The 12,982-nt window shown below is 36.1% G+C and overlaps 1 protein-coding gene across 1 annotated transcript in view; it reads left to right on the forward strand.

The window, feature by feature from the left end:
* The window catches only part of LOC131157945 (uncharacterized), a 145,254-nt gene that overhangs the window by 108,749 nt on the left and 23,523 nt on the right, over window positions 1-12,982 (forward strand). Inside the window, exons 11-12 of the mRNA XM_058112416.1 lie at window positions 5,256-5,363; window positions 12,719-12,816. Coding sequence (XP_057968399.1) covers window positions 5,256-5,363; window positions 12,719-12,816 — 206 coding nt within the window. The remainder of the gene's footprint in view (window positions 1-5,255; window positions 5,364-12,718; window positions 12,817-12,982) is intronic.

Raw genomic sequence — 12,982 nt, forward strand, 5'->3', positions numbered from 1 at the left:
GTCTCCCTTACAGGGCGGAGACTCCTCAGTTCAATTACGGGTTGAACCCAATTGGTCTCCCTTACGGGGCGGAGACTCCCCAATTCAATTAATGGGCTGAACCCAACCGTTACATTAAAAAAATTTTTGTACTTATAAAATGCTTCAAACAATAAGCTGGGATATACACATTTAAGCTCATAAAAGGCACACTTAAATATGATATGAAATATGCTCAGTAGAGTAAGGGTGCTTGTCAAATAATTTTTGCACAACAAATATGTGTTTGTATAAAGATATAATCTCCAACAAAGATTTTTGCAGATAAAAATATTTGGAGAATCTGGAGTTTAAGCTCAAGAAAAATATTTGTGCAATAAATAATTTCTCCCAAAAATATTTATCATGAAAATAATCGGGAGAAACTCAAGCAATACTCTCAAAAATGATTTTCAAAAATAAATACTAAGTGAGAGTATATGCATGTGAGATGATAAAATAAGTGCCCAAATAAAAATACTCTCTTCAAAGATGATTTTTGAAATCAATGAATGAAAAAGAGTTGGAGAGATTTGTTTGAAAAAATTGCCCTAAAGAAATGATTTTAGCAATAAAAATTGATTTGGGGGAACTTTGATTAACAAAGGTTTAGAGAGAATTTGGAGTCAATCAAAGTTACTAATCTAAGCTATGAAGGGGTATTTATAGTTTTTTCTGAAAAATATGACCGTTGGGGACACTCTCGTCATTTTCAAAGTTGTTTAATTACGATTAAGACGTGATTAGCGTTGAAAAAATAACCCAACCCGAGAGGTTCGGTCGACCTAGGCACAGGTTAGTTTATCAAACGAAAGGCGACATAGAACCCTTCATAGGTTCGGTCGACCAAGGCAAAAGGCCGGTCGACTACTCATGTGGTTCGGTCGACCATGACGTTTTTGAACTAAGAGGTCGGTCGACCGAGGCAGGTAAAAAGTCAAATTCTTGAAGGTCAGTCGACCGTGGAAGCTACGTTCAAGATTGGGTCGGTCGACCGAGCCTTGGTCAAAACTTTTACTTCGGCAAACAGTGCGGTCGGTCGACCAAGGGGCATAAGGCATAAGCAGGTCAGTCAACCAAGCCAAGTCAAATGTTCGCTTTTGTCCTAATGTGCGGTCGATCGACCTAGGCTTTTTAATTAAGCCTAAAAATCCAACGTCCGTCGACCGAAGTCTTTGTAAGCCCTAATTTGACCTTAAAGCAATTCCAAAAACTTTGTATGATTTTAGTCTTTTTAGAAAAAGGTTTTTGGTGAAATGTTAGGTGTCCTATGGTCAACCTATAGTCATCTAAGCATTCAATCATATCATGCAGATGCATGCATTATTACAGACCAAAGATAAAAACTTAAATGCAATACAAATAAAATAAATGTCTTCTTTATCTTCTTTGCTCCTCTTCACGGAAAACGTCAGATGTATGAGTTTTATGCGTCTTTATGTCTTCCATTTCCGTTTCCTTATGTGTGTGTTAAATTATTGAATTTGTTCACATGCTAAATATGCACTTAACTTGTGCTTTGTTAGCATCAAAATAGGGGATTGGACTCAAAAAGCCAACAGCTTGCACCTTTCTTTATCAAATGCATGTACCTAAAGTGTTTTGGAGTGAAGTTGTACTTACTGCATGTCATCTGATCAACAGGATGCCATCCTTTGTTCTTAGTGGTTAAATTCCCTACTCCATTCTCTTTCCTAATTCACCTTTTCCCTCCCTCCCTCCCTCATATATTTGGGTGTGTGTCCTTTGTTCATCAACTAAATCCTAGGGTGGGTAAGTTGGATCCTCGTGCTATAAAATGTGTCTTTCTGGGCTACTCATATACTCAAAAGGGATATCATTGTTATAGTCTTGTGTTGCATCACTTCTTTGTTTATGCTAATGTTACCTTCTTTGATTCTACACCTTACTACACCCAATCCCTAAGTGCTTATAAACTCAATGAGTCTCTTCCTTTGCCTAATCTTTCAGATTCTATTTCGTTGTCATTCTCCAACCGACCATTTAACTCTCCATGTAGTCTGAGTCCTTCTCATCGTCTTGATCATCCTAGTTTGCAAGTGTATTCATGATGGTGTCATACTCCCCATAATGTTGATCCTCCTATTGTTGTTCGAAAAGGTAAAAGCACATGTACTCAATATCCCATTTCCAACAATGTTTGTTATGACTCCTTATCACCCTCCTATTATTGTTTTGTTACTGCTCTTGATCTGCTACCCTTCCTAAATCTGTTTCAGAATCCTTAGCCCATTCTAGGTGGAGGGATGCTATAGTTGAAGAGATGAATGCTTTCCATGACAATGGCATTTGGGACTTGGTACCTCTTCCTTCTAACAAGTTTGTGGTTGGTTGTCCTTGGGTTAACACTATGAAAATCAACCCTGATGGTTATATGGCTCGTCTAAAAGCCTGTCTTGTTGCTAAGGGATACACTCAGGTGTATGGTTTAGATTATTCTGATACTTTTTCTCCGGTTGCCAAACTTACATCAAAACGTCTGTTCATCTCCTTGGCTACTACTTTTCACTAGCCTCTACATCAGTTAGATGTGAAGAATGCTTTCTTGCATGGTGACCTTAAGGAGGAGGTTTATATGGAGCAACCACCTAGGTTTGTTGCTCACGGGGAGTCAGGCTAAGTGTGTAAGCCCAAGAAGGCTTTATATGGTTTAAAGCAGTTTCTCTAAGCATGGTTTGCTCGTTTTAGTGTTGTAGTACTTGAGTTTGGTCTTCGATGGTGTGCAGTGGATCATTGCATGTTTTATCGTCATACTTCATCAGGTAGGATTCTTCTTGTTATTTATGTGTATGATATTGTTATTACAGGTGATGATGATAAAGGTATTCAGAGTCTCAAACTTTTTCTACAAAATGAGTTTCAGACCAAAAGTTTGCTACCTAATCTTGGATAATACCATAGACTTATTGAAAAGTTGAATTATCTAACAGTCACTTGGTCGGATATATCTTTTGCAACAAGTATTGTGAGTCAATTTGTAGATTCTCCGCGGACAAGTCATTGGGACGTAGTAATTCACATCTTGAGATATCTCAAAGGTGCACGTGGAGAGGTCTTTTATATCGTGATCAAGGTCACACTTGTATCCATGGATATACAGATGTAGATTGGGTTGGGTCGCCTTTTGACCAAAGATCCACAACCGGGTACTATATCTTGGTTGGTGGTAATTTGGTTTCTTGGAAGAGTAAGAAACGAACTGTGGTAGCTAGGTCAAGTGCTGAATCAGAATATAGAGCTATGGCTCACACTTCTTGTGAACTTGTCTGGTTGAAGAACATGTTGTAAGAATTGGGTATTTCTCATTCTCAACCTATGAAGTTGATGTGTGACAATCAAGTTGCTCTTCATATTGCCTCAAACCTGGTTTTCATGAGCAAACAAAGCACATTGAAGTTGATTGCCACTTTGTTCGAGAGAAACTTGTGCAGAAGCTCCATACTACCATTTATGTGAAGTTAGATATGCAACTTGCTGATTTATTTACCAAAGAGTTGGGGGGTGCTCATGTTGAATCTATTTGTAACAAACTAGGAGCATATGACATTTACGCTCCAGCTTGAGGGAGAGTGTTAGAGGTTATTTATATCTTTTAGTATTATTAATATTAAGTATGTTAGTATGTAAATTAGTGAGGGTTAGTAAGGGTATTATTTTCATTAGAATGTATTTAATTTGTATTATAAATAGAGGGAGAGCATGGTTTTAAATCGCAGTAGCAGGTAGCGTAACGTAATGGTAATGGGTGTAACAGGAAGTGGGAGTAGAGGATGTTACATAACAGGAAGTGGGTGTAACGGCTGTGAATTTTTTCAAGCGCACACAACCTTGTGCATATTAGCGTACTTGCATGTTTTTAGCTTTTAACCCTTCTTAGAAAGAGTTTTAGCATATTTTGGATCCTTTAGTTTGACTAAGTTATTTGGTAAGGGCAACAAGTTTACATTTGTTTTAAATCACCATTGATAGACGTGTGTGTGCATATTTATACTTCTCATTGTTCTTATCTGTTATAAATTCTTATGTGTGCTAAATTAATTAATGAAACAAATTACATTATACACTCCATTAATCTGTTAGACACATAAGACATACGAATAATACAAATATAAAATAACTAGAAAAGAAGAAGGTTGAAGTTAAAAAATATAGAATATAAATATCAAATTACTAATATTATTGAAATAAAATATTTTCCTTACAAGTTAGTATTTTCAAATTGTTCATTAATGCATCTCTTGTGAGTATTTAAAGAAATAGTAAATTTTGTATCTTTGTCATCCTCATAATCTTTTCCCCCTCTTGCCACATGGTATATTGAGAATGATTTATGAAAGAGAGGGAAAAAGTGAGAAGAAAAAGTAAAAAATAAAATAATTTTTTTGGTGTAACAGTCCTGTAGTGGTTTCGTAACAGCCGTAGTAGTCTTTACATAACGGTCGCGGTTCATAATGGCTGCTACAGCCGTGATTTTTCTTCCCACCGATTTTGCAGTGTGTAATGGTATCGGTAACCCAAAAAACCGTTATGTAATAGTCGCGGCCATTATTTAAAACCATGGTTATACCTCCTACTACTAAAGAGTTTCATTAACTTGGGTAACCTTGTCTTGTGTTTCTGTAAATTCAAGCTTATTACTTATTAGTGATCAACTGGTTCAAGGTTCCTTGAAAACTTGTCTCACATCAAACTACCAACCTAATTTAGAATGTTTAGCATTGTGTTTTTAGTACCAAGATATTTGCAATGTTTATTTCAAGCCTTTCATGCCCCATCCACTTACAGGATAAAGATTACTAAGTTCTGATTGAAATGGTACACTTGCCAATTCGTTCTGGGCTTTGAAATAATGTGCGAGATTGGTTCTGGTTTCTAGAAAGTTGGATTGGGAGCCTGTATGTTTCCTAAGTCAAGATCCCACCTCCTAGCTTGTCCGGTGAAGTGCCTCGTCTCTCTCCAGAAGCAAGTCACATATTTAGAATCATGGTTTTAATTCTACCACATGGTAATGCTTTTCTTTGCAGAAATGCTATGGTTCCATTAATATTTGGAAGGTGAATTAGTTCCTAAAAAAATTCTGTGGTTGCTTTAAGCTCAATTTCAAGATTTATTATTATCAAGAAATATCCAATTGCTTATTATTTTCTTTCTTTTTCTCTTTTTTTTTTTTTTTTTGTGTGTGTGTTGGGGGGGTGGGGGTGGGGGCTGAATTTCAGGTGTTAAATCTGTCATTTCAGCCATTGATGGAAGGCTTGGATTGTTGGAAAGTCAAGATACAGATGAATGTGAATTCGCACTTGAAGCATTGGGTCAAATAGGGACATGTAAGTATGTGAATAACTGCAATAGGCTGGGGGGCATACTATGAAAGGACCTTTCTTTGTAATGTTTTAATTTCTCTTTTGAGTCCATTTAATTTGATATTAATATAATGGGTATAATGTGGTTTTCTTATTGTTGTTTTATTGGCTTTTGTTTCTCTGACTTTCAGCATGACTGGGTAGCCTTACTAGGCTGATTTTTTTGTATCTTTTTTGTTTTGTTGCAGAGGAATCCTCTTTCTCCTTATACATTCTCCTTCTCTCTGTAAAATGGAATGAACTAGGAGTGGGAATGTGATGAGAAATTTTATAACGAATGTTTAGAAATAAAATTGTCAATTGATTCAATTCCATTCCGTTCTTATGTACCTAACATTAGGTCAGTACAATTTAGCCAACCTAGTATTTAATATTGCTCATACTAATGAAGATATACACAAATATTGAATGTTATCTAGTCACTATTTGTTGGGAAAGCACTATATTTGTTACTTATTATTACTTGACTGTAAATGCAATTTATACTATGAAATCATAAATATAATGAAACATAAATCATTTAATCTATTCATATACTTTATACTTCTTGACTTCTAGATTCAATCATGTGAACACATAAAACGTGTAGTTGAGAAATGAGGAGCAGGGTGTGCTGTTGCCTTTTTTCTTAGCGATCACAAAACAGAATGGCATAGAGTATCTTTCTAAGCTCTATCCCTCCCATCACCCTGCGTTTAAGAGCTAGTACTAGTGCCTCCTCCAACTCCCTCAAATTTGGATAATGGTAATTCTATAGAGTTGGTGGTAGGATGATGCTTGTAGGTGTAGAGGATATGAATACTAGTTATGGCTTTTGTCGCTGTTAGTGTTGTGGGAGAATGGCTATCTAATTTCAAAATCTGAGTAAATTTGTGTTGAACATCAGAATTCTGACTCTTCTGTCTACTTCATTGACCATTGCCACTTGCCCGACCACCCCTCACCTGGATTCTTATAATTTTTGTGGTGGAGGAGCAATTTTGGGTGTCAATGTGGGATCAATTAACCCATAACATCAAATCTACTGTCATAGGACCAACTCCATATTGTTGTCCACCTTCAACTCCGAATCCTCTTTGCTTTACACCCTAGTTGTGGATGTGTTGAGTAGGATGATGGGTAGAAGGGTGGACAAGGGTGCAATGAAGGGGATAGGGCGGGTTCTTAAGATGTTTCTCTCTTTTAAAGTTTGCAGATGATACCATTTTTTTCTTGTTTAAGCATATCGAATCTGCTGACTATTTTGTCTGTTTTTAATAAGGCATCAAGCCTGAAGATCACCTGCTAAAGAGTGGGATTATAAGTATTAATTTTGATTTTGATTTAACTTTACCAATCTTCCTAGGTGACCACTTGTGATGGGTTGGCCTCTTACTTATTTAGGTGTTTGCGTGGGTGGTAACCCTTCAACTATGTTTTTGGGACCCGGTTGATGAGATGGTTTATAGGAGGTTGGATGGTGAGGACCTATTTTATCAGATCAGGTTATTTTAGTTTGTTGATGCTACTATCTTCTTTTTAGAGGATCATACCCTCCTTGGGTATCCTCCACGTTTTCAAAAAGGTTTTCGGGCTTAAGATAATATTGGGAAGAGCAGTATCGTGGCTATCAATATGCCTGACGAGAGTGTTAGGGAGTTGTCTGTGGAGGTGGGTTGTGTTGTTTTGGATTGGATGGTGTCCTATCTTGGGGTTCCTATGGAGGGTAACCCTAGATTTGTCAATTTTTGGGATCCTATTGTGGAAAGGGTTTCTATGAGACTAGATGGGTGGAAAGGTGCTCTTTTTTCTCTCTGTGGTAGAATTACACTCATCCAGGAAATTCATATGCTCCATGGATGGAGCAAAAAGTGGAGTCTTAGTCAGAGCAAGCCACCCTATTCTATTACCAGACATAATTGGGAGAAGCTCATCCAAAACTGGAGCTAGAATCTTTCAATTTTTAAGATTCTAGTGGGGGTTGTTAGAAAGATTGAGAAGAGAATGAGGGACTTCTTGTGGTCAAGGGTAGGGGGTTTAGGGATTATTTGGTAAGTTGGGAAGTGGTGGGTAGGTCTAAACGGGAGGGTGGTTTGGGTATTGTAAAGTTGGTGTGTAGAAACAAAGCTCTTTTTGCTAAATGTCTGTGGCGGTTTCAGCTAGAGAATTATTCCTTGTGGCATAGAGTTGTTAACAGTAGGTATGGACTAGACGAGAATGGCTGGGATACTAATTTGAGATAGATGTTCTTCAAAGAGTCTGTGGAAAGCTATCTCTCAGAGTTACCTCCTCTTCATTCCCCATATTAAATTCCTAGTGGGAAAGGGTAGTATATCCTTTTTTGGATTTATTCTCCTGGCTGTATATTCTTAATCTATTAATGAAAATTTTCTTTTACCATAAAAAATAGCCGTTTTTTGGAAAGATCCTTGGTTGGGGAATGTAGATGATGTAGGACCAGTACATTTGTCCACCTCTTTTCCATGCCTCTTTCGCTTGAGCCCTATGCAAGATGGTTCTATTTCTTCTTTTGTTGTTGATCCAAGTGATCCTTTATCTTCTTTAGATTTCTATTTTTGTAAGTTGTTGAACGATAAGGAGATGGTCAAGCTGTCCTCTTTGCTAGACTTGTTGAATAATCATCGTTTTTCTTTAGAGGAGGATAGTCGGTCTTGGCCTTTGGATCCTTTGGGTGTTTTTTCTTGCAAATCTTTTTGTGATTTTCTGACTCTATCTAATTCATCATTTCATCTTTTCCTCTATAGATCCATTTGGGAGGCAAAGTCCCTTTTAAAATCAAGGCTTTATCTGGTTGGTTGCACTTGATAGAATTAATGCCAACTTGCTGCAGGTCTGGAGACCTTTGAAGGCTCTATCTCCAGACATCTATGCTCTTTGTTTTAACTGTTTAGAATCTGCATCGCATTTGTTTATACATATTGATTGTGCTTGGAGGGTATGGAATAAGCTATTTGGTATTTAGGCGAATGTTGGGCAATTTCAGATGAGCAGAGGACTTCTTTAACAGTTTCCTGTGTTGGTTTTGGCAGGAAAAAGGAAAGGGCAGCACTCTGGAAATGTGCTTTCTTTGCAGTATTTTAAGGGTTATGGATGAAGCATAGTTCGTGTATTTTTTCTAGGGAAGAAATCGTCACATTTGCTGGTTTGGGAAATGATACATTATTTGGCTTCTCTTTGGTGTGTGGGGCAGGGGAATTTTAAAGGGGTTAGCTTTTTCGATATTCAGCGCAATTGGCATTATGTGTTGGATTGCTAGTTCGCACTGGTTTTATTTGTTTTTTTTTTTTTTCCTGGTTCTTTTATCTGGATTTTTCCAAATTTGGTCAAGGATGTCTTATTATCCTGGCTGTATATTCTTAATCTATTATTGAAATTCTTCTTTTACTATCAACAAAAATTTTGGTTCAGAAATATCTTTCTTCTATTCCTTCATATTATTTGTTTCTTTTTAGGATTCTTGTCCAACTAGACCATCAATTAGAGACGATGATGAGCGACAGCTTGGTGTGCGAATTTGTGAGGGGGGATATCTTGTAAGATGGCAGGCTATTTGTAAGCCAAGGAGTCATTTATGGGGGTGGGGGAAGGGGCCGAGTCTAGGGCAATTTGGTATCTAAAAATTCTTTAGCGGGGAAGTGATTATGGCAGTTCCTTTTAGAAACTTGACTCCCTGTGGCATAATATTCATAGAAAATATGAGCTTCAGTAGAATGGGTGGAATGTTAGAGCAGGAGTGAATGTCCATGCTACCTCTTGGAAATTTGTTTATTAGGTGTCTCATGTTTCTTTTACAAGGTGATGCATAAAGTTACTATGTGCGAGCGGTTCTATTTTAGGAGGATCTTTGGGTTGAAGATGCTCCTTTTTTCCGTCTTTATTGTTTGTGTGATCTTCAACTCTTCACGATGCTCCTTTTGATGATTTGTTCCTTCTTGAAGGGGATTTACTTTCATGGGATTTTCATGTAGCTTGAAACCTGAATGAGAGGAAGACTAGTGATCTATTCTACTGCTAAAATTCACTTGATTACTTCATTATTTAGTGGGGAGAGATAGGTCTTGGGTCCTGGACTATTATTTTTCTAGTAAATCATATTTTTGGCTTATTTGACACACATTTGGTTTTCCTGAAGTTGCTTCTTTCTAGTTACATTCTCTTGTCAGGAAATTTATTATTTATTTTTTCAAAACTAAGGTGTCGCATGAAATACAACCTTCTTATGTTCTTCATTAGAGGAAAAGGCTAAATAAAGCTTTATCTGCTGGTCATGGTGTTAAATTTCCATCAAATTGTTGAAATTTCCACTTTCCATCACCCACAAAATTGAAATGGCAGTCAATTCCGTCTTACATAATTACCTTCGAAATTTCAATAAACCATCCAATATTTATCAAAATCTCTAAATTTTAGTGAAACTTGTAGAAACTTTTAACTATAAAATGAAATTTCCTTGGAATTCAAATGTGAGATTATGACACAAAGTGAGATTCTCTCTTCATTAATATCTTTTTATTGAAACAAAAAATTACTGCAAGAGCAGTTGAAATTATATGAAAAGTTGAACTTTCAACAACATTTTATTTAATCACTTATGTCTAAATAATCATTTTATTGAACCTTTATTTGTATAATAAATAATATTTAATTGATTTATGAATTTCATTTATACTAACCGAATATGTGCAGTGCACATTATGTTATGACTCCTTTTAATAGTTCATGCACGTATGATTTACGACTATTGTGCACTTCACACACAACATAGATGCATTTATTTTGTCATATATTAGTCCTAAAACTTACATTATTATGTCTATTAACCATTTCTAGAGTTTCATAAAAGAATCCCATGTTTTACTACTAATTTCCATTGTTTTTTCAAATCGAAATGAAAATTGACCTCAAAATTTCCCTACTTTTGGAGCTTCAAAATTTTAATCAAAATCGAAATTTTAGACCTTGCTACTGTCAGAGTGTTGAGATAAATTCTCATTGTTCTTTTTTCATGGGAGATCTGGAACAAATTATTCGTTGTTTCTGGAAAGCAGTGGATTTGCCTTTCCTCTTTGAAGAGCATGTGTTTTATTTCTTTAAGAGGTTTTGGTAAAGGGAAGGAGAGGAAACCATTGTGGAGAAGTGCTATGTTTGTCGTCATCTAGTGCATTTGGCAGGTGTGCAATGCTAGAATTTTCAGGGATTCTTTTATTTTTGTTGATAACTTCCGATGTATTGGTGGCATTCTTGGAGGCATAACTTTGGGTTTCAACAAATGACTCTTCAGAGGAATGCTGCCTTTGACTAATCTGTGAAGGGACCTGCTTTTAATAGTTTCATAGAATTTTTCCTATTATATTTTTAATTTGTTTTCTTTCTATGCTAGTGGAATGTATGTAATTCTTCTTTTCTATACTCTCTTTTCTGCATTCACGTAATTCCTCATATATCTTTTAAAAAATTTAAATTATATAAAAAATAAAAAAAACGCACTACCATTAGTAGTGACAGCACTTTGGACATGCACCATCACCACCACTAGAAATGTCAACAACTGTGAGTTGCAGTTGCAGATGGCCTAGAAGTTTCTTCTGGTTGAGTGGCTTGAGGTTTTCTAGTGCTGCTAATTTGCACCATCCACCATTATCATGATCCATCTCTAACATTCAGAATTGTCTTGTCCATCCATCATAAATGCCTCCCTTTCCCCAAACCATGAAGCTAATGAATTGACTTCCTCAAAAATATAATCAAGGGTTAATGGGGTTAAAGTCAAATTCTCTGTGTTGATGGTTTGTATGGTATCCCTTAATTTAACTTTCATATTAGCTGTAGGCTATTCTTTGGACTCTTGCACCTTTTAGCCTATTCCTTGTTTTTTAATGAATCAGGCTGAAGGTACTCTAGTTGCAGTGACAATTTGAAGCTGCTGTTCTCCAGATTAATACTTACACAGAAGTGTGTTGGGGTTCACCCGCAAGTACCATAATAGATCCACCATTTGGCTGCGTTACAAATCCAAACCCATTCTTCTTCCTTTTTCCCTGATTGCGACAAAATCCAAAGCCTTTTGTTTTTCATCTGTTGGTATTTTATATAAAGTTAGTAAATGACAGTTGCTAATTGAAATTATTAGACACCAAGATTTGTTCTTCCTGCAATCTTGGCTCCCAATGAATATTCTTTGACTCAAACCATCATAAGTTGTAAAATTATTATGCTAAAACTTAATTCAAATTTTTATTTCCCCGGACAAACATAAATTATCTGAAGGGTATCCTTGCTTTACTTATTGCCTTAATTTATTTGATTGTCCATATTGGGCTCCAATCTTTTGATCACCTGCTTTACTCCATCCATAACCTTTGATCGTGTGATAGTTCAGCCATGTAGTAGAATTGTGGATTTAAGAAACAGCCTGATAACAGTAACATAATTATGTCAAATCTACATTAGGCATGTATATTGTTCCATTACAGACATTTTGCTTGTGACTATCAATATATTGTTGTGAACTTGTCATGCCAGCCACTAAGACCATTATGCAATGGTCATTGTAGCACTTCCAACAATTTTTAAAACCATGGAAAAAACCTCAATGCCCATGGATTACAAGTTGGGGCAAATGATAGTTGACTGATTTGTCTCATGCTTATGATGCAATTTTAGAGATATGTATAGTGAAAAGGAAAATGCATCCAACACTAAACTTGGTTTGTGTTCGAATTTCCCCTGATTATGAAAAACCTATATCTGTCTCAAAGGGACTGGAGGGGGAGCTGACCCAATTAATATTAGTCTTTGTCCATGAAAGGCATTTGTCACAAATTTAGATTACATTATATGATAACAAAAACTGTCATTTTATTTAAAAAATGATCTAGAAAAAGGAATATTGAACAATGCAAAAACCATTACATCATATGATAATTCCTTTTTTGTCACATAAATACTTGATTCAAATTCAATAGTGTTCATAAAAGTTTACGTATTAACAGTTTATAACAAAATTCATGGTTTATCTTAAGCCTCTCGCACTAGTAACTGCCAGAAATTTTGAGAAATAAAAGTACAATGTTGCTAATAGAAATGAGGTAATATTAAAACTACTATGAACCATGAATTTATATTACAAATTCTAAAGCAGTTTAACTCTCTTAAAGGTTTTATTCGTTTCATTGAAATATTTAAAGATTGAGGGCCTGTTTGGTCAAAGGGCATTTCAATCTTATTCTTTATTATTGAAAAACAGGTGATGTTTCTCTATTTACATGTTATCCTTGGAAAACTTAAGTTTGTTTCCCACTGTCTTGTGATCCTCTTAGCAACCCAAGGAGCCACACTGCTGCTCTCAAGTTCAACGCCTGCTGCCAGATTTGTTGTTGAGACTGCCTTTGACCGGAAAGGACGCAGTAGACAGTTGGTGAGCACCTTGCTGCCTTTTCAGTTTATTTTTATATTCAATTTGAACTTTTTGAAGTATATATTATTTTTTCTTAATATGTTCAAGCCATTTTTCCATTTGGGAAAAAAGGGTAGGGGGGCAAATAGTTCTTGGCAACACTCCTTGGGCACTATGAAAGGAGCCC

Source organism: Malania oleifera, chromosome 1 (assembly GCF_029873635.1).
Source record: "Malania oleifera isolate guangnan ecotype guangnan chromosome 1, ASM2987363v1, whole genome shotgun sequence".
Taxonomy (NCBI): Eukaryota; Viridiplantae; Streptophyta; class Magnoliopsida; order Santalales; family Ximeniaceae; genus Malania; species Malania oleifera.